The sequence below is a fragment of the Parus major genome, chromosome 2 (assembly GCF_001522545.3).
Source record: "Parus major isolate Abel chromosome 2, Parus_major1.1, whole genome shotgun sequence".
Lineage (NCBI taxonomy): Eukaryota > Metazoa > Chordata > Aves > Passeriformes > Paridae > Parus > Parus major.
Window position 1 is genome coordinate 117,481,143 of NC_031769.1, and position 22,605 is coordinate 117,503,747.

At 36.0% G+C, this 22,605-nt stretch overlaps 1 protein-coding gene across 1 annotated transcript in view; it reads left to right on the forward strand.

The window, feature by feature from the left end:
- Positions 1-22,605, forward strand: part of PREX2 (phosphatidylinositol-3,4,5-trisphosphate dependent Rac exchange factor 2) — a 169,117-nt gene that overhangs the window by 51,162 nt on the left and 95,350 nt on the right. The window contains exons 6-11 of the mRNA XM_015619412.3: positions 89-250; positions 7,719-7,852; positions 9,888-9,991; positions 16,893-17,042; positions 19,666-19,810; positions 21,061-21,161. Of these exons, the coding sequence (XP_015474898.1) occupies positions 89-250; positions 7,719-7,852; positions 9,888-9,991; positions 16,893-17,042; positions 19,666-19,810; positions 21,061-21,161 (796 nt within the window). The remainder of the gene's footprint in view (positions 1-88; positions 251-7,718; positions 7,853-9,887; positions 9,992-16,892; positions 17,043-19,665; positions 19,811-21,060; positions 21,162-22,605) is intronic.

Consider the following 22,605-nt stretch of genomic DNA (forward strand, 5'->3'; position numbering starts at 1 on the left):
TCAAAGACTGGTTTCTTTTTCGCTTTTATTTTCTTTGTTTTTTGTTTTTTTTTTTCCCTTTTTTCCCCCCTTTTTTATGTCTAAATAGGAATTACTGAAGCGGACTCCAAGGAAGCACAGTGACTATGCAGCTCTAATGGAAGCTCTCCAGGCCATGAAAGCTGTCTGTTCCAACATAAATGAGGCCAAGAGACAAATGGAAAAATTAGAATTTTTGGAAGAATGGCAGTCTCATGTTGAAGGATGGGAGGTACTGTCATAAGATTTGTTGCTTTCTGTACTGAGGAGGGAGTAATAGTTTTCAACAAGTATGTATTGCACTGTTTTTCTGATCCTGAGATTATGTCAAGCCCACAGTTCTGTGCAATTACAGCTTTTGAGATCTTTTGACATCCTGAGGTTCTGTCAAGTCCACAGTCCTGTGAAATCACAGCTTTTGAGTTCTACTCTGTAAATTAAATTGTCCATGACTGAACAATGCTGTATGAAATAGCAGACTTCAAGGGAGGATAGTTATTTAGCATTTGTATTGACATGTGTCTGTGCACACAGACACATCTATAAACCCTAATTTAAATGCTGATTTTATTTTACTTTGTCTATTCTGGCCTACAGCACTTCGTCTGGTTGAAAAAATTTTGTTTATTGTTTATTATTGGTTAAGCATTGAGTCTATAAGTTTTTGTCAGCTTGTTGGTAGACTCTTAATATTGGGTGAGCTAAAGTAATTTAAACATATTCATTTGATTATGTGTGAGATTTGTGGAGCTTTTTAATGGTTTGCAAATGGAAGGATTTTAGTGTTTCCACCAGGTTTTGTGAAGTAACCATAGATCTGGTTCTGAGTTAGAATTTTAAGTAGTAACCAGCAGAACCACCCTTTCTGAAAGAAAACAACAAGATCAAGCAGTCGTAGCACCAAAATCTTCATTTTGAATTATTCTGAGCACTATAATTAGTTCATATAGAAAGACAGGTGCAGATAAGAGTGTATCTTTAAATTGCCTTGGGAGTTTTGTATTGACATCTGAGCTGACTGTACTGAGGTGGAAGGCAAACACAACTGAAGTTTCAGTGAAAGAAATATAAAGCAGTGTAAACATGTTCAAAACTTACTTTAAAAAAACAAAAAGACAGTTTTTTTTAAGAGGAAGATTTCAACATGGAAGCAGTCCTTTGCTTTTTACGAATACTTTGCTCAAACATATTAAATATATTACTCAAATATGCTGCTTCTCTCCCTGAGAAAGCTGCTTAAGAAGTGGAGGAAGTGATTTTATCTCTTTAAGCTTTGTGTAAGTCTTGCAGACTGGGAGATGTAGCCAGAAAGATATGTTTGTTGCATGCTAGTGTGGTGGTGAGAGATCTCAGTCTATATAGTGGAAAATTTCCATTGCATGGTGTCAAGGAAAGAAAGAGTTAGGGATGTGGGTGGGACACTGAAGCAAAGAAAACCTCAAGACAGACTTGTCTGAACTCTGAGCTCCCCACAAAGTCTGACAAATAACAATTAGAACTATGACTAGAGTGACAACTTTTAAGAAACGATTTGTAGTAATAGGTAAAAAAGCAGAAATAAAAAATAGTTTCTATATGGCTCTGTTCCCTACACCTCCTGATTTTACTGTACGTGCTGTTTCTTGAACTTTGCTGTGCCTAAGGATGTGCTCTGGTTCTGCTGTAGTGGATTTAGCTTTCCCCTGTCATCCAGAAGGATTCAGCAGAACAAGCCACTGTCTGAAAGGAGCACAGATCTGAACAAAGACCCCCCCCTAAATACTACCCATGACACCACATAATTATTTCCTGTATGCTCCACGTGAAATTTCCTGATCAGTGGACTTTTGCAAACTTTTGCTTTGTTGTTAATTGAGTAGTGTGGGAAGATTTGGTTTATTCTAAATGTGGATTAAGTGACTAATTTTACTTTTATCAAAATTCTTCTTGTTTCTTCAGTGCATTGTGTGATTTGAAATGTTTCACTTCAGGTATTTTTTTCCTTGTGTAGCAGCATTATCAAAAGTGCTTTTCCATTTTTGGCAAATCATCTCATGTTGGAGCTCAGCACACTGTAATGCTTTGGTACAGGATAGTCACTATGAAATACCACTAAAATTCACTGTCCATCATCAGAAGGAATTTTAGCAAGTAGAAAAGTGATTGAATTCCTGGTCCATGTTCAGACAAAATTTTCTGCACTTATTTGGAACCCTCTGAAATAAAATAATCCTAAACAAATGCCATTGTATTGTTTATGGGATTTAGGAAAGAAAGGAGTAATATAAAGTAAAATTCTAAATGATCAAATTGAGAGGAGGTCTAGTTGATGTCATGTCACTTAAGAGCTGTTTCTTTAGGTGAAAATGTATTTGTTCTTGTAATTAGCTTGAAGTTGCTGTCATCAACAATAATTTGGGAAGGTTAGTGTCTCTAAACATCTAAATGCATTGGAAATATTTCTGTTATAACCTCATGATAGAGGCAATAGCAAGTTAAGTGCCGAATACTTTATGGCAAGGAAATTTGCTAAATAATCCTTATTGCCTATCACCACTTTATTCCTTCTATTATTTTTAACTTTTCAATTAAATTTTCTACTGCACTACAGTGATTAAAATTCTACTTTCCTCCAATATCTGAGTCATAGATATTTGTCAAATCCTTCTTAATGAACACACTGAAGTATAAAGTTACAGTATTATTAACTCAATGCATTATTAGTCATATAAGTTGGTTAAGAACTTACTGTTCTCAAACCTCTATCCCTGAATAGAGAATCCACTTTCCTGCATTAAGTTTCTTCTGCATTCTTGGTGCAACATCCAGTAGGAAGCGTGGTTGCTTTTGGAAATATGTGAATGAGCAAAGGTAACAATAAAGAAGGAATGATAACAGTATGGACATGAGCATTTGAAAAAAAACTTATTTTCCCTGTGCACAAAATGTATTCTCTACTCTGTAACCAAGTAATTTCCCACTAACCTCGGTGGGTTATTTTGTTGTGGGGTTTTTTTTTTCACCTTCCCTCTTCCTAGATTTCATTTTAGGATTTCACCTGTGCTTGAACTCTTTCAGAGTGCTATTGTCTTAAAACAGGACTCTTCCAGTAGAGTTATGTGGTGTTTATTGTATTTTAGCTGACCAGGTTTGATATCAAATGTCAACCACAGGGTGCGCAATCTGGCAAAATTGCCTTGATCTTAACATGTACATCTTTTTCAGAAATAGTATAAGGTTAGTTCTTGAAATGGTAAGAATTCCAGAGCATGTATATGAGCTAACAGTATTTTGAAGGATTCCTGACAACCACAAAAAAAATGTTCCTGAATGCAATGTTTGAGGGTGGATTTAATTAAATAAACATCTGGTTTTCTGCAATGCTGAAAATAAAGAGGCAAACTTGTTGGAGATTTCCTTCCAGAAGGAAATGCTTAGCACATTGCTTGGCCCCAACTAGAAGGAAAGGGAAAAAAATAAAGACTATTTTTAGAATCTGATCAAAGCATGACTTGAATTCCTATACTTAAGTGTCATAAAATGAAACTTGTGTTTATTATGATAAAAATACAGATTCATGGAAAAATGGAACATCTGTTTCAAGAAAGATGATTTTGAATATAATGACTTTCTCACTCAATTTCCTAAGTGGTTTAATTTATTGGCCTAAATTCAGAACTTGTTTAGGTGTCTGTCTCAATTGGAGAATGGCTCAGCAGCTGAAGGAGTTTTTCAGTAAAATTTGTGTGCATGTCTCAGTGAGAGAAGAAAAACAAAAACTGTTGCATTTTTTGTAAGCTGGAGGCTGAACAACCCAATCTAAATCATAGGCCTACTTAGTGACAGTAGCATGGGGTATTCTGTTCCTTTCCATTCCAACATATCAGGTAATATTTTACAAATTTCTGTCTTAAACTCTGGAATTTCTAGCCCTTCCATGTTTTATTTGTTCCCTATGTCCATATGCAAGTACAGAAGAGTAAGTTTTGACTTTTATCACTATTAACTTACTTGTCAATGACTCAGTATAGTCAAACCTCTATACTTGGCAGAAGTTTGCCCAGAATATGCAGATAAGTACCTTATTTTTGTAACAAAAAAATCCAACCAATGCTGCTTTTTGTTTCAAGGTAATAAAAGTAATTTTTTTAATGTCAAAGAGGGTTATATAATGAAACGAGGATGAGGGAGGTTTTTTTAAAATTTCTTGTGTATAGTCTTTCTCCTTAAAGTCCTTTTATTTTTCTACATGGTCATGGCAGCCCACATTTTGGGCCTCTCACCTGAGCTGTTTCCTTAGAATCATTGGTGTCAAAGATTATCAGAAGCCAGTTATACCTAAGTGGCCTGCAGGCTCCAAGACTTTATGGGATTTTAATTTCCATACCAGCTATCCTCAAAAGGCACAGAGTATTTTGTTGGGGTGCTACCCACAGAAGAGGATTGCTGTACAGTCTTTAGTGACCCAGTAGGCCAGATGGAGGTAGAACTAGTCTAGATTCACAGTATAAACCTGCTTTGCAGGTAGTTTTCCTCCCCCCAGCTGAATAATTTATATGATTTGTTGGAAGATGATTAAAATAGGTTTGTTTCTACAATACATGGCATTTTTAAATTGACAGATTACACAAACGCTGGTTTCACTGAAAATAGCCCGTGATTTCTACTTGCAAGTACTGTAAATATACAGAAGCATGAATAGCATAGTAGTAGTTATTTTACATTTAGGTTGAGCAACTCTTTCATCTCCTCTTACAAGCACTGAGTTTAAATGTCTGTGAAAACTTTGAAATAGCGAATTGCTTTTCAAGTTCAAATCGCTCATATTGGAAATCCCTGTGGTAGTTTCAGTGCACACACTTAATGAAAAGATGTTTGTGTCAGAAGGTTTTGGTAATACTGGTTTAAAACTATTGTAGGTAGTGTAGTTTCAGTTTTCACTTTCAGCAAAAAGTCTCACCTGCTTCTGGGATGAGAGTGACCCCTCATATGATACTGCAGAATTGAGCCTTCCCCCATAAGAGGGACAGCTTGGAGCTGGATAAGAGGGTTTTCCTACTGGGCTGGTTATCAACTGTAGTTTGGTGTTCCTGCTGAGAGCCCGTGGGAAGGTTTAAGGTATAGCTCCACCCTTCATAAAAACTTGTTATGGTTGTCAGCCCTTTGAACTGCATGGTAGATACGGCAGTGCCGGTGTGTGCTCTCTGCTTCGTCCTTCCTCAGGCATGTTTTTCATCTCTAAGGGATGTGGTGGAGAGCAATGCTCACCCCAGATGCAGAAAGAAGCAGTTCTTTCATATAATATGCCCTTCCATTTTTCTTCCTTTCAGCTCCAAAGTCTAGGAACAGGCAAATCCTAAGTATTACATGGGCAGGGGAGTGACAGGGGATTTTTCTGCAGTAGCAGTGTTATGTAGGACAACAAAATGTGACTTCTGATCTTGTTTTCTTATTCCCTTGGACTTCAGCAAATAGAACAGCACTAACAAAATTCACTGACCTCTGATCACACCAGCATGGATTGTGATCTTGTCAGAAGGTGTCTGAGAAGTGACATTAACACTGTTCATGTCCACTGTCTTTGGATGAAATGTCTCAGAGGGGAAAAAAAAGTATCTTTAGAACCTTGTTTTCATCATCTAGCAGTATATTTTAGAAAGGAAAGAAAATTAGGAGGATAACATTAGCAAAGGGGAGTAATGTGATACAGATAATCCTCACTGCCATACTGTCACACTGAACTTGAATTGTGAATGAGGCAATCGTAAAAAGGTCAGGTAGCCTGAATTATATATACTTAAAATATGTATTAAATGTGTTAGATTATGACAGGATGGTGGCACAGTAGCAGATTTTGTTAGGACTGTTGGGAAAAGATAGTGTTTTTCCATATTGAAAATGAAATTCTTCAGTAAGAAAAGACAAAGTTTCGTATAAAATCTTTTCTATGAAAAAAAAATTCCATCCTTTTTTAGAAAGCTGAAACTTCTCATACAATTCTGAAGCTTTAGGCTGATATTTTTTGGCTTCCCCACAAAAAACTACTATTTTTCTGCAAAGTTGAAGTTTTGTGTAAAAACAAACCAAGACCCTTTAGAAAGTATCTAACCCTTTAAAATGCAAATTGTTAGTAAGTACTATTCCAGCAAATATGAAACACAGAATAAAATATTGTTTACTCTTTAATACACAAAAGCAATGAAATGGAAAAAAGTGACCTGTTTTTCTGCAATTATGGTCAACAAGCATTACACACAGCCCTAATTTATGCCTAATTTATATCACTGAGTGTGCTTTTAAAATGTTTCAATATTCAATTTTGGATAAAACTGTAAAATTAGTATGCTAGTACTGATGCTGTCTTAGAAGGGAAATATGTTGTAGTGGCTGTAGGTGACATTCATCTTTAGCTTGTTTGATCACTTGATCCTGAAAAGAACTGGGGTGGATAGTTAATACAGATCTGAAGTGGCTTTACTTAGAGACCTGGCTTGTGTTCCAGTGTGGTGGTTGTGCAATCTCATCTCTGTAAACAGACTGCATTCTCCTCAGGACAGTCTGAGCTATTGCTCAATATTCACAGCTGTGACATACAAAGGATGAGCAGTAGGATGAAGAACTGTGAGAGCAGAACGCGTGATGGCTTCTTGGCTCTTAATTGAATCCATTTTTCTTGGGACTACTGTGGTTAGATCAAGAAGAGGAAGTAACTGCTGCTGTCGCATGCCGAAACCATTCAGAACATGTGTAGATGACAGGAGAGTCCTGGCTTTTGCTGGTTTTCCAAGTTGACTTTGACTCTCTCAAGTCAGGAAACTTGTCAGACCCTGGGTGTATGCTTGGTGCAGCCAGCACAATAGATAATTATCAATAGGATTGCATGTCTGGGTGGACATGCACGTGGACAGCAGCTGTGTCCCACAGGAGCATGATTTTTCAGACTAGCAAAATTCACCTCAGAATTTAAGGTAGGCTTTCTTGAGAGATAAATTTCTCTTTACAAGACATAGAAGTGCTGCAAATTTTTTGTGTAACTTTTTTTAAAAAAAATATTTTCCTTGGTTAAAGTTTCTTCTCTTACATTTACTTTTATGAAAATGCCTGATGCCTTTTCACATGAATCTGTCTTGAAGCAAAAATGAGGCATGGGAAATTTCATCCCAAACATCTAAACCTTACCAAAATTCTGATGTCTTTGGAGTAGGTTAGGAGGAAGTATACTAGACAATACCAGCTGCACATACCACTCTTAGCTTTGCCCAAGTTTTATGTCCTGCTGGTTTTTAATTTTTGTTTTTGTGTTGGTTTGATCTAGTGTAGAAGTATCTACCCTTAGTGATGTTCAAGTCACAGGTTGCTTCAGCTTCCAATTTCATCATGGCATAGATTATGTCTTGTAACTTTCCCATTTTCAGACATTTCTGAATAAAGTTACTGAGGATAGGAGTTATTGGATAAAGTTGGCCTGATTTTCAGGAGAGATTTTTGCACGAAAGTAATATCGTTTGGAAACTTTTTGTGATTAAACTATTCACAAAGCTAGTGTTAAGCATTATTACAGATAATTACATAATTACAATGCAATAAATTACCATGGCTTGTTTTTTCAGTCTTTCCAGAGAATCATTATGCTTGTGAGTTTGTATAAGAAACTTTGCCTTAGTTGATGCAAAGTACTTCAGTTCTCACTAAAAGAGTAATCTCTTTCCACTCAACTTTAGGGGTCCAACATCACAGACACGTGTACAGAAATGCTGCGAAGTGGACTACTACTGAAAATTTCAGCAGGAAATATCCAAGAGAGGATATTTTTTCTTTTTGATAATCTTCTGGTCTACTGCAAAAAAAAGCACAGGTAAATGGTTACTTTCAAAAATAATGTGTTTTTCTCACAGTAGTACTGATCATGAGTATGCTGTTCTATGGGAACCACAGCATAAAAGTTTACATTTAAACTTATCAACCAAAGAGAATTGTATTTAATACAAGCAATTGGAAAGACAAATTATATGGATGCAGAGTCCTAGTGGTGAAATGTGTGGAAAAAGAATCTGTTTTGTCAGCCTTCCACAGCAGGTTATATGCGATGGCCTCCCTCTCTCCTAGGAAGTGTAAACAGTCTGAATTTTTAGTTCAAACAGATTGGTATTGTAGCTTGTGCAATGACATAAGTCTCTACAGATTCAAGAGTTTCATGCCTTATACTTGTAATCAGGGAAAACAGCCAGAAAGCTGCTGTTTTCTGCATTCCAAAGCACAATTCCTTAGTACAGCAATGAGCTTCTGTAGATGATGCTGTAAAAAATAAGGGTTCTCCTATGTACATGTATTCCCCTTGATGCTCAGGTTTGTCTCTTTAATCCGGAAGTTGTTTTAAAGTAGCCACTAAATACGTATTACTGGGTAGGTATTTGATAGATTCCAAGATAAATCTTCTATTAAAAATTTCTGATATTTGTTGAAGTTTATTGTCCAGCAGTGACAAATACATTGCTGGTTACATAGTATCTTTTCAGTTGTCCTCCACTAAGTTACATATTTTTGTAGCCATATTCTCACTAAAATGAACTATTGGATGAAAATCTCAAAATGCATGGAAAGTTGTCTGTGGTTTCTTTAGTTTTGAACAATCAAGTCCTTGGCTGGTACCATGGTGGAATCTCTGCAGATATAGGAGTAACTCAATTTAGAATATAATTTCAAAGTTTAAGATGGGAAATTGATTGATTATTTCTGGTAAGATACTTTAAATATTGATTGGCAAGTATGTAAAGAGAGAAATTGCATTTTGTTAATTTTACAAAAATTGTCTTGCCTTTATGGTCTGAGATATTTTATGTAATTATGAACCATCTTTTTGTGGCAGAGTTGTGTAAACATGGGATGCCATATTTGGGTTTACAGTTTTAAAACTTAGTAGAGCTATTTGATTTACTCGCTTTGGAAAGAAAAGAAGTATGTAATACTTTATGCTTTATACTGGTTTTGCTTTTTTGCTTTCTTTGTATTTTTAATGAATTACTCAATTTTTGAATAAAAAATTTATGGTGTAGTATATACTCATAAGACAGTAAAGAAGTAATGATTGAGAGGCAGGTAATTTCCTGAAAATTAGTACCTCTTTCGAGTGAATGAAGGTCAAAATCCAGGAGATCCTTTATTCTTTGGAACTGACCTTTGTTTGATATACAGTATTAATTATCATCATAGGCAGAAATGGATAGACAATAATCCCTGGCTTATCTGAGGTGTAAAAAGCTGTCTAGAACTGGGGTTCTCCAAAGGCATTTGCTTCACTGGGAACAGTTACAGCAATGCAAAGTCTTTTAGAATATATTGCAGTGAAAGTGCCACAAAACCTCAGCAATCCTTAATTACAATTCTTGGTTAACCCTTACATTAAGAAGAAAAAATGTTGTCTTCATTCTTCCCTACATAAATCCCATTTATGATGCTAATGTACAAGGTCAAGATTTGTAACCTAAGATGTTCTCATTTAATTCTTTTCAGTCACACGAGCCCCATGCTGAATTTCTAGACTAACATAGGGAGGCCACATCAGCTAGGAGGAAAGGCTCTCCTTTTTTTTGTCTTTGATGGCAAACAGCATGTAGGTACCCAAGTGTTGGAACAGAGCTTTTACAGAGTGAGACTTTCCCGATGAGCTCTCATTCAGGCAGGAATTTGCAGCTTGCTCGTATCAGCCGTAGCACCTTTGCACTTCCATCAGCAGCGTCCCCATTCAGCAGCGGCTGCCACAGTTCAATTGCACAGGTATAAAGGCACTGTGATTCTCACTGTGGTCTCTAAATGCTGCATGTACAGGTGGCAGTGTAGAAACGTAGAAGAGGGGAGTGGATGATGTGCTTGTCTGCTCTTTCTTTTTTCAGGAGATTGAAGAACAGCAAAGCATCTTCAGATGGCCACCGTTACCTTTTCCGGGGCAGAATAAACACGGAAGTGATGGAAGTAGAGAACGTAGATGATGGAACAGGTGACTATATTTGTCTGGCTCATTTACTGAGCTGTCTTTTGAGGTGCTCATTTCAAATGCAGCTTCATAATTTATTTGAGAATGGAGGATGCTCCTTTATATTTAGAAAGAAAAGGAAGATGCTGCTTTAAAAGCACTATCTATTAATAACAAAATTCTGCTTCTGAGACACATCTTTGCTTTCATCCATTATTAGCTGGGCAGCCATAGACAGCTATTTTATGCTTATATGAACAGTAATAAAATAAGGTGACATTTATTGCTCAACTGAAATTGCATATTTAACTTCACTTTACAGCATTCCAGCACTCTTAAAGAACTTATCCCTAGGTACATGGTATATTTATAGCAGCAAGTGGAAAGCCTACCTCTTTTGGGATAAAACACTATAAATGCTAAAATTGTAACATAAGAAAGGTTTTTTAGAAATATCTTTAGGGATATAAGCTGTAAGATTACTTGAAATTTTCCTGACATACATCAGTAAAGTGAAAACCCACAGTATTCCTAGACATGTCAATTTTTGTTTTAGAAACTTGAGTTTAAACTTTGAGCTTAACAGTAATTACTTTTCCCTGCAATTATAGTATTTTGGGCTTTTTCAATGCAAAGCTAAAGAAAAATAGCAGTATGTGGAACCTGCAGTGGCATTGCAAATATGTAAGCCTGGAGGGAATTTCTGTGAATTATATATTGCTTCTCCTGATATTTTAAAATAGTGTTAGGTTTTTCCTCTACTATGGATTCCAAGCATTTCTCAATGCAGTTTTGTTCTAAAATTAAGAATTAATAACAATGATTTTACTTTTAAGTAAGATTCATAGGAATTGAATATTTATTTTGAACTAGGATTTTTTTCTTCTATTCTTGAGTTCCTTGTGTTCAAAATAGTTTGCTCACTTCTTGTTTTACAGTAGAATTGACTTGGATAACAAATTGACTATTGTTCTTATTGCAACAAAATAGTTTATTGGAAGACTTTTGCCTTTTCCTCCATCTCAAATTTTAAAGTATTTCAATCTTTTTTCATGTGTTGTGTTTTTATTTTATTTCTTATTTTATAATTTTATTTTTGTCCTTTGGATTTTGTTTTCTGATCAGTTTGCTTCCATCTCTTGTCATTCACATTCAATTTTATAAAGAAATAACATTAATAAATGCCTGAAATTCATAACTGAAGTGTCTAGAGCTGAAATTTTACTGCTGCCAGACAATTACTGTAGTGCTACAACATGGGATGTCTGCTCCTAATCCCAGAATTTTCTGAGAGCATTATTTTTCAGTCCTTTCATTTGTGTTCCAGATATATTTATATGTATAGGTAATATATATAATTAAATAGTTATATATATTTATATATGTATACACTGTATTAATGTTTGAGAGTAGGCCTGATAATTACTTTCTTTTCTGTAGTGAATTTTATCTTACCATTTCTGCAATTTGTTAAGCATTCAGAATTCACATCTTGTTCCCCTAAGCTCTTACAATGCTTCTTGACTTGGTTCCATGAACAATGTTACCACTGAACCATTTAAGCTATTGATAAAAGTGGTGAAAAATGCTGAACATAAGGTAGAGCACTGTGGTGTCAGACTTGATTCATTGTCTTTGCTTACCAGACATTTTTTTGTAAGAACTCCTTGACATCTGCTTTAGGTTATGTCCTTCACCAGGCCCACTGATCTAGTTAGTGATTTCAAGCTATCCATGGGTACACTGCAGTGAATTTTTTCAAGCCTCTATGAGTTAAATATATTTTACTCAATATTCTTTACCCTGCTATTTCCCTTTTCCAGCCTGTATCCCTGCCCAATGCTTAGCTTTATTTGTATAAAATCTCAGTATTTTGTTTATGCAAAAAAGACAGTTGATTATTTCAGTCTTTCCTGTCATGTACTGTTTGACTTTCATTTAGTTTCTTTCATCTTCTTAAATATGCTTTAGAAATAAAAGGAAGTTTCCCTGTTTGCATCACGTCACTTTCTAAGACAGCATCTCTTTGCTTGTGAGTACACAGAGGATCATTCCCACCATCTTCTTCCTGATGAATATTCCAAGAATGCTGTTCATCTTTATGCTATACTATTCATCTTTAGCTGATTCCTCCTCACATATTTGTCATGTGTTCAGTGCTGGATTTAGAAAATGTTTCTTTGATCCTCTATCTGTCCTACCTTTCTTCATTTACTTGTTCTAGTTATTCATCCTTGGGCTTTTTCACATTGTTCATTTTCCTTCCTGCCTGTTTGCTTTCTTCCTTAGTGAATCTTCATTTATAATGTGGCTAAGCACAAATAGTCTTCCTCTATGCTCCAGACACCACCAGTTGTGTAGTTTCCTTCACCCACAGGAAATTTTGCTACCGTCCCCATTTCCCATAGTCTTGCTCCCAGTCCTGGAGGATTCATGTTTCCTTTCCCCTTGTTCTGGGAGCCATATCAGATCTTGTCACTTTTCTATACACATTATTTCCAAGCTCCATATTCCTTTCCACACTTCTGTGACATCATTAATAGTTTGGTTAGTCTGATTTCTAACTTATTAGAGTTGGTGGGTGCTTAATCCCTGCAAGCATTTGAGGTAAGATTGGATGGAGCTCTGAGCAGCCTGATCTAGCTGAAAATGTTCATTGCAGGCTATTTCTAAGGGCCTTTCCAACCCAAACCGTGCTATGACTCTTCTTACCTACATTTTTTCCTTATCACCATATTTTCTGGTTTTTCCATTTCAGTTTATCCAGTATCCCAAAATTTATTTTTCCTTGTAATTATTGCTATTTCTTCCCTCTCTCCTTTGGTTCTCTTTGAAATATGGAAATTCCTGTGTTAATTCCCTGGACTATGAAGTCTTTCTGCCTTTTTCTTGTCATCCTCCCCTATTTTTTATTTAAGTCTACCTGCTCTTTTCCTTCCTTGTGAGTCTTCTATATTCCCTCCCCTCACACAGATATTTTTTCTTTAACTCAGATCATGATGTTCTTCTTTAACCTTCATCTGTTCTGCTTTCTTTACTGTTCTCATTTGTTACACCCAGATGTCTTGTTCTCGTCCCCTGTAGTCATCTGTGTTTGAACTGTAACCCAGTACTGTTCTGCAGCTTCCTTTTTGTGTCATTGCATTCCCAAGAGGAATAATATAGTTATCCTAGTGTCACTCACATTGGCTTTGCATGTGCTTTTTTTGGTATTGTATTATTTTATTCTCTTTAATCATCTATTACCTATCAATTTATGTAACTCCTAATTTAGAAGTGGAAGCTTTGGGTGCAGAGTTTATTTTCATAATTTCAACATATTTTCATATCTCTGCAGGACTCTTTGTCATGCACCCCAGGTGGATCTCTTTATAGACATTAAAATGGAGTCTAGATGATACTTCCACAGTTCCTCACTGCAGATTTTGGGATCCCCTGCTCACGTTATGTAAGGAGCCATGGAGCTCCAGGGAACAGGGCAACTGAGAGTATTTGCTCTCAGTATTGGTAGATGTAGGAATGTAGCCTTCGTTGTTTGTGAGTAGAGCTTAGAAATAGCAAAACAGATTCCCATTGTGGTTTATTATCATGCTAATGACATGCCTACAGAAATTAACAAAGCTTTTTCTGAAAAGCAATTTTTCTTTGATGAAATTAGGCCTTGGCTGAGCAGTACAGTTGGTCTAAGCTTTCTTGTTTTTGTTTCAGCACCATGAAGCATCCTGCTTTTTCTTGATTGCACTGATTAAAGTGGAATGCATATTACTTATCAGGGCAGTCTATTTATGATCTTAAAATAATGTAGCTACACAATCACCTGCAAGTATTAGAAAATTGATTTTATGGTAATCGTATTCTTTTCTCAGTACCGGTTTCTAAAATTCAGTTTTGAGAGAAAAATACATTTTTAAAAGGATTCACCAGTTATTAAGTGAATGGTACTTAGTTTAAGAAGAAAAGCACTTGAGACTTAGGAAATACCAGATTTATGTTTGCCTCTAGTATAGTAGTTCTGTCCTCTCTAGTCTTGGAATGAGGCATGATATAAAAAAACCACAACATGATAAAAGTAGCTGGAAACTACTTCAAAAAGTATACATAGAGGATGGCAGATGATATTGTGCAGCAATTATTTCCTTGGTATTTCTGAGCACTGATGGTCCTAAGAACCTCTAAGAAACTTAAAAGAACTTAAATACAGAGACTTTCATAAGGGAAGAAGAAAAAGCAACAAATTGCTTCTTATGCATCACTCTTTGAACAATATATTGTAGTTCAAATTACAAGCTTTAATGTATTACCAAGTCATGTTAAAAGATGATGTAATCTTTCAACACCTTTCCTAGGCAAGTTGTAGTTTTAATGATTTGTTGATCCTGCTTGTTCAGACTTTGCATGGAGCAAACAGCAGACTCGTGCTCTTCTTCCTTCTGTAACCATTATGTCAGGTTTGAAAGTTATTTGTTTAGCCAGACTGGCAGCTGTGATTGCATTGATGTGAAGAGTGTGCATATGTGCAGAGCAGCTGGTCACTCCAGACATGCACACCTCCTGGCTGGCCAGCAGCTCTTGACCAATTTTTGTCCAACATTCAGTCCAAAGAAGGTAGGAGTTTATATGGGATAACAGTGTAATGCTGAGCTGCTCTTGCCTATGGACATGGGTGTATGGGGAGAACAAAGTGCTCATGGCAGCCTTGGAGAATTGTGGGGTTGCTCCCCTTCTTGGAGAGTGTGAAGAGCAAAGCAGAAAGCAGACGTGTTGCAGTTAGGAACAGGGGCTGCAGTCAGAGTGGGCATCACAGCAGTGTGTTACTACAGCAAAGCTGGGCAACTGCTGCAGATTTTCATCCACCTGAGCTCAGTGCCCTCATTAGGCAGTCACAGTACCTAGCTTAGTGTGGGGCTTTTCCCAGGATTCTGTGAGTTTGTGGTGGAATGAGGTGAGTGTGGTCAAACATCCAGGGTACTCCTGGCCCTGCAGTTACAAATCCTCAGATGCCAAGGAAGCTGTCATTAATAAGTCATCTCTACATTGAGAGGTTCAAGTGTCTGGACACATAATTTTTTTATGAATTAAGCTACTAAGTCAACATCAAATTTTAGTCCAAAGTGGGAGGATCTAAATCCATTTATGAGTTTGAGCCCTCATTTTTGATTTTCTTTTTGGCCACAATTTTAACTGCTATGGTTCAGTGCACCAGTAATCATTTCCCTACACAACATGTCTTGTGATGATAGACATACAGTAACAAAGACCACAGGAAAATTATGATCCTGTAGTTTTATATGTATACACCTCTAACTTAATAAATGAACAAAGGAACTTCCTCCAGTAATGCTTCTGCCTCTGATCTCCAAGGGTCTGCAGCCTGTCAGTTGAGAGTTTCTGTCTGAGACTTATTTCTTGTCCTTGACTTTTGGGTCTGATTTTCTAGGAGTACATGAATAGTATGACGGGTAGTTTTCAAGAAACAATGTTTTTAAAGAAACAAATGATACTATGCATAGGCTATAAAAATATGATAAATAGCTAAGTGGCATAAACATGATGTTGGAAAAATGACTTCATTTTTTCCCCTGTCATAGACTTTCTTGCACTTTTTTACGTACTTTGAGTACTAGAAACTTCTGTTGGTTTAGAAATTAGCCATCAGTCTCATGATTTTCTAGTAGTTCCTGACATTTCCCAGCCCAGTACACAAAGCTTGGCTGCTTTCCATCTAATTAAAATGCAAAGTTATTGAAAGGATACTAGCATGTCTGCTGAGATTTATGATAAATCTTAGCAAGCATTTCAGCAAGGGTTTCAGTTTCAGAAAATCTCATCTCATCATAAAAAATAAGGCTGAACAACTATCTACTAAATGAAAAGCTGCATAGTTATTGAACTAGTTCAGGGTTGGCCTTAGGACTTTTTTGCTGCTTAATGAAAGTTTGTGGTGAGAAAATACTGACCTTTGATTTTTCTTAATGTTTTGTATTGTAGTTGCTAGCTCTAGTTTTTTAGTCTGTATTTTATGAAAAAAAAAAGATTATTTCTTATCAGAAGGCATTTATGCCTCACTAATTTTCCCAGGAAATTCATGTAATCCTAGTGAAGGTTAGTTAGGGGGTTAGGTTAGGGATTTCTGAATAAGATTTATGGACTAGCATGGTAAAATCAATTGCTATGGAAGTAAATAGAAAGTAATAAGTAGTAAATAGTTTGATTTCTATAGCATAGATATTTTTACATGTTAAGTGTCAGTTCTAGTTCTCTAAGAACATTATCAACCCTTACCTTTCATAATGTGCCCATTGAACATAAAGCTGTTAGGAACAAATTTCAGAAGTTATGCATTTGGCTTTAAATCAGAAACATCTTTATTATATTTCAGTTTGTTTAAACTAGTAAGGGTAGATATTTGCTTATTCAGGTAACCAATAAAGATACAGCAAATATCTCTGTGATATTTGATTTTGTGATGTGTGATATTGTGAAATTGAAATTGTATTCCCCCCCCTGTTATATTTAGTCCTTTTTTTACACTTAATAGTAAATCAGTCAGTCAACACAGGTACTCTGAAAAATTTAAGGGGCAAAAGCATAATACTGCTTGTTTAAGGAATACTTATTACAGTTTAACACAAAAGTACTCTGAGTAGCATTATCTTTTCTTTTAACAGGACTCTGCCTGTTTTAGTGTCGACTTTATACCTTCTTCCATATGCTAGGCAATTCTGTTACACTTTACACTATTTACTAAAAGTATTATTAAGTTATAACATAGTTCACGGTGGCACAGATAACTTTAAATTAATCTTTATTCTTCTGTATTTTCTGGGCTTTTATGTGTGGTGATAAGTTTTTAGTAATTGTGACAACTATTGCTATTGCTTTTCTTGAGAGTTGGAGCTCTTTAAACAATTTTATCTATTCCCAGCTGACTACCACAGCAGTGGCCACATTGTTATTAATGGCTGGAAGATCCACAACACAGCAAAGAATAAATGGTTTGTATGCATGGCAAAGACCCCTGAAGAGAAGCAAGAATGGCTGGAAGCTATTTTGAAAGAGCGAGAGAGAAGAAAAGGTAGGTCAATAAACTTCCTTGTGTTGCTCTGCCAGAAAGCCATGCTGTATTTTTATGTTCAGATATAAAGCAAAACCAGCTGGTAGGCAAACTTGTGGTGTCAGGTTCAGCTGAAGATTTATGAATATCAGTCTGGGAAAAATGAATCAAACTTGTACTGGGAAGGGCATAATGTCTTGAATCATATATGCTGGTGGTAAGTGCTGTTTGGGAAATGGGGAGATGATTTAATCTCTGATTTTACAGCTTATCCTCAAACAGTATAAATTGTCATAAATCCATTGATACCTGTGTATTATCACAGTTTGTGGTCTCTGAGGGTCTATCCTAAATGCCTTGTGGGATTTGTATGCACGGATTTCCTTTGTGACTGGCTGTTTGAATCACCAAAATGAGCAGGCTTTCTGTGTTGGATCTTAATGCAGATGATCCAAACTGAAATGGTACACAACACATTCACAATTCCACCTTGGATGTATTATCTCCTATCCAAGAAAGTAATCAACATTTCCAGTAGCCTTTGGAAAACCACTCTCTTTCTGAGTAACTGAATTAAGGTGGAAGAATACTTGGTTGAAATGTAATCCTGATCTCAAATGTGACCACAAAAAACTTCATGTGTTCAAGGTGAAACCAGCACAAAGTAGAAGCAGGAAAAGTTGTTGCATCATCATTTTTTGGAGCTAATTTCATTTGCAAGCTCAAATATCCTAATTAGTAATGTTATTTGGAGCCTTGATATTGAAGGAAAACATGACCTTGTATTTAGGTCTGTGATTCTTTTCCTGATTTTTGTAGATTTTCCATGCCTGTTGCAGTAACTGTTGGTTTGTGCCTCTGTTGTAGATGGGCACTAAAAATATTTTCTTTTAAAGCTGAATACTGAATTTTCTAGAATCTGTTGTAGGACCAGAGTTTTGAGGAGGGTGTCTTAGGACAGGCTAATCAATAGTGTCATCAAATTTGTAGCAGAAAAACAAAAAAGATACTCTAGAGGTCTAAACTCTCAACACTTAAAATGTGAAAAATGTTTAAAAAATGAAAAAGCAATGTGGTCGACTTGGTGCCAAATGCAAAAAAAAGCCTCAGATTTGTCTGTTTCTGAATAGGACCTTGTGTGGAACTGACTAAAATGTTTTCAGTAAATCTTACTTCTCTGTTTAGTTTCATGTCTCCCTTAGGTTTTTGATGCTTTAGGTAAGAAGTACAAAGAGTAAGTAGTATTTTATGTTGATGAATTCTTACTATTTCACACTAATCAACTGAGCAGCTGCTGGTTGAAATGAGTTGGAGCTAAACTTTGGCAAGCTGGAGATGTGAGGTAGCCATCCCAAAGCCAATGCATGTCTCAGGATTTTAGCATCCTATGATTTGTGGAAGTTTCAGGTCCTGATTCTCACAGTAGGTTTTCCACCAAAGAGACAATGATGAAATGAGGAGGAAATAAAGCATACCAAGATTCAGATTGCAACACAGCTTTATCAAAAAACAAATGAGTTGGAGGACTCAGAGATTCAATCGACTAAGAGAAACAAAACCTGTACTTTTACTTGGAATCCATGCAGCAGAAGCTGAACAAAATGGAGACAATGCCCTGAATTAAGTGACTTAACAGAGTTTTCAGCTTTTATAATAAAATTATAAACTAGGGCCACTACAGAGATGGTATTTGCTTGCTAGGGGAAATCAAGATGTATTGGAAACTTTTGCAGAAATTTTCTGTCAGTTTGGTGGCTGTCCTGTTAACAGCTGAGGTATTCAGCAAGTTAGAAATTCATTTCAAAGGTGGTCATCTTTAAGACTGATGATGGTGTGATGACCTTATTTGAAATGTCGATACAAATAACAGAACAACATCCTGTAAGCTACAGAAGTAATACATTAGTTAATTTTTTTTCTTTTCCCTGGGGTACTCCAAGTTTTATTTGTTTGTGTGACATCACCACACAAACTGGTTCATGGATAATGAGAGACAATCCTTATCCAATACTTAGTGCCCAGTACTACTGTTAGCTTCTTCTCATGACAGACATATTCCTTCAGGCTTTATTTTCAGAACTAAAGAAATACCAGGCCCTTACTCAGATGGATTATCATAGAATGACTTGGGGTGAAGTGGGCCATAAAAATCTTTTAGTTCCAACTCCCCTGCCAAGCCTAAATGCTTTTGTGGAAAAGGGGTGAATTATCTATGTGAAACTAGCACATCTATACCTGATAACTTGTTACTACTATTAACTGGAAATTTGAAAAATATTACATTAAGTAAAGATCTTTTTATTATCATACGGTAAGATCAAAACCAAGGCCCTTTATTTTAAACTTGTGAAGATATGACTTGTCCCTTGCAAATTTTCATATACTGAAGTCAGTTATTTTTACAAAATAAATGGTGATGTTGATGGAGTAACAATTTAACTTCCCTGTGAGAAAAATATCTTTTGGTTATGCTTTATGAAGATCAGATGTTCATGGTTTAACTCAGTCGTGAGAAAATAATGAAAAATGGTTCTTTAACTTTTTTTTTTGTATGTAAAGTATCAGTATTGCTTCTCCATTTCAGGGAAGATACTGAAATATAATGGCAATATCACTTCATAAAATGTTAATGCATTTTTGGCAGGTTTAAAATTGGGCATGGAACAGGACACTTGGGTGATGATCTCTGAGCAAGGAGAAAGATTGTACAAAATGATGTGCAAACAAGGGAATCTCATCAAAGACAGGAAGAGGAAATTAACCACTTTTCCCAAATGCTTTCTTGGAAGGTATTATATGCATTTGATAGCATGAATTCTTGCCATCTAAACCCACATTTTAAATCTTCTTTGGGATTCTGTAGAAACCACATTTCATTTGTAATGTCTGTTAGGCCTATTTGCCTCACAGAACTTAGCCAGAATGTAAAATGGTCTGCCTGAAATTTATGAATGTGTACTCATCTTGCAAAGTAGTTCTATTAAAAAGACAAGGCTGCAAAGGGCATGATGAAAATATGGAAATGCATCAAGTGAATTAGTTTCTCTCAAGAAATTATTCCCAGCTTATTTAATGCATTTTGTCTCTATAATGACTAGTTTGGAGTGTAAAATTTTATTTATTACACCTAGGTAATCTTTGTCTCTTAAAACAGTCCCTGTCTTCCTCTTGCTTGAAGGTCAGGAGCAGAGTTACTGAATAAGGTTTACACATTTAAATTATCAGGAGGATCTTCAAAGTGCCTTATTATACCTATGGCTTGAGAAGACTGAAAGAGAAATGGATGCCCTAAAAATGTGTATATGAAAAAAAAAAATTTTTGGGAGACAGAACGGTTATCACTTATTTCATTTGGTCATGAGATAAGAAGTATGAAAGCTTACGACCCTAAGTTAAGTGTGAAAAGCATTTTTATAAAATAGAGTGTTTTGCACAAAAAAGTTGTTGAGAAAATAACACTGGGGTCAAAAAGGGAAATTAAACTTGGGAAATTCTTATGCACTGTCAAAATTGACACAGTTGAAGAGAAGTGAAATCAGAATTAAGATTAATTATTAGATAATTAATTATGGTGGAATCATGTTTCCTCAGTGAAGTTTCTGGATGCAGATGAAGAACACACTCATGGTGAGGAGCCATTTAAATCTACCATCAAATGGCTTCTTTTCAGTGCCATCTTTGGACTGAACTGTTCTGAAGGATGCTTCTGCTGTCCACAGGGTCACCAGTTAAAACCCATGAATGTGAAGGTTGCACTACCTCGTTGCACTTCTCTTTTGATTTGTAACGTGCACATCTTATGTGCTATAGATTAATTTCTGAGCAGAAAAGATATCTCATGGGAAACCATGTGTGGTTATGTTAAAATAATAGAAAAGCTGTAAAGACTGAGTGTTTTCAAAGGCAGTATGACATTTAGAGGATCCTTGGGCTAAAGAATCATTTAGGAGACTAGTAAGAAGCACTAGTCATGGAGAGGGACATGCAGTTGACCTGGTGATATGAGAAGTAAACTTTGTTTTCTGTATCTGCTTTTCAGTGAATTTGTGTCCTGGCTGTTGGAAATTGGAGAAATACACAAATCTGAAGAAGGTGTTCATCTTGGCCAAGCTTTACTAGAGAATGGCATTATTCACCATGGTAAATATAGTTAGTTTTAACTTACTTGTTTTCAAAGTAATTGTTGTAACTAGAATGGACTTAATTTTGTTTGAAAACACAAGACAGCTTGTTGAATCTGCATTATATCCTTGCAGGGGCCTCATGGGGCTGTTGCCCATGTCCATAGCAGATTTACTGGGAAAGGCTCCACTGATTTAATCAGATTTCCTCTGTGCTGTTGGGATCACAACATCAGGAAAAGGGACCTAGAGAAACATTACCGTTCTCTTGTAGGCAAAAAGAAATTCTGGGGAAACACAGAACAGTACACTGCTTGTAAGGATTCTAATCTTTATTAAGGCCCTATTATTTTAGGGATAGGTGTTCAGCTAAGAATTCTACATGACAGTGAGTCATGGCTGGTTGTTTTGATAAATGTGGCTGCTCATCTGTTAGATCTTACAAGTGGAGCTGATGAATCTGTAACCCAACAGTTTAATCTTCTGAATTTTAAGGCCTTCACTACATTTTATCATTACTAAAATTGGTATTTTTTAATGCTGAAATTTGCAGTCAACTCTCTGCATTTAGCTCATTGTTGAGAGAAGTATCACTGGAAGGGTTAATTTTTTTAGCCAGTAAGAAGGTTTGATTTCTGCAGGTACTTTGCATTGGCAATATTTTTCTCTAACCAGGGCATGTCCTTATCTCTGTCATTATTATAAGGTATAGTCTAACAGGACCATATTAGTAAACTGGAGAAACTTCTGGTTTTGAAGCCATATTTTACAGAATCACATATGACAGCTACAGTCACTCAAAACAAAGCTGTCAAATTAGTTACCATTTAATTATAGATCCAAGGTGTAAATTCAAATGGAACCTTTGATAATATAAATTTTAATGCTTTTGTACTCCAGCCAGCAATGAATTTAATACTTAAGTTATTTGCAATGATTTTAGTGTCCTTGACTGGAAAGAAAGTGGGAGAAACAGTGCCACCGAGCTGTCTGTGTTTTAAACAGATACAAAGTAGGAGGAAAAATATTAAGGTTATTCATCAGTACTCATGTAGTCTTCATTTCTTTAATGTCAGTCTACATGATTTTCCTCCACCATCATTCAAATGTCAGATGCTATTATGTTTACTACACACACTGAATTGTTTTCAATGGAATGATTCTGTTGCCAGAGATTCTTCTCCTCATCTTGTAATTTATATCCTAAATACACCCATAGATTTTCTCAATGCAAAGTTAAATGAATATTGTGTAACTTCATGAGATAAAAGGGTAATTATATTAGAGCATAGAAATGTGAGCCAGACATGCTACTTTGAATAGTGATTCCAGCTGTGGTTCACTGAAAATAGCATTCCTAAAATAAAGTTGAATGAACCATCTGTTTTCACAGAGGGAGCAAGGGAGGAAGAACGTTTGGCTGTTATTTACATTGCAAATATTGTAGAGGCCTTTGTTGAGAG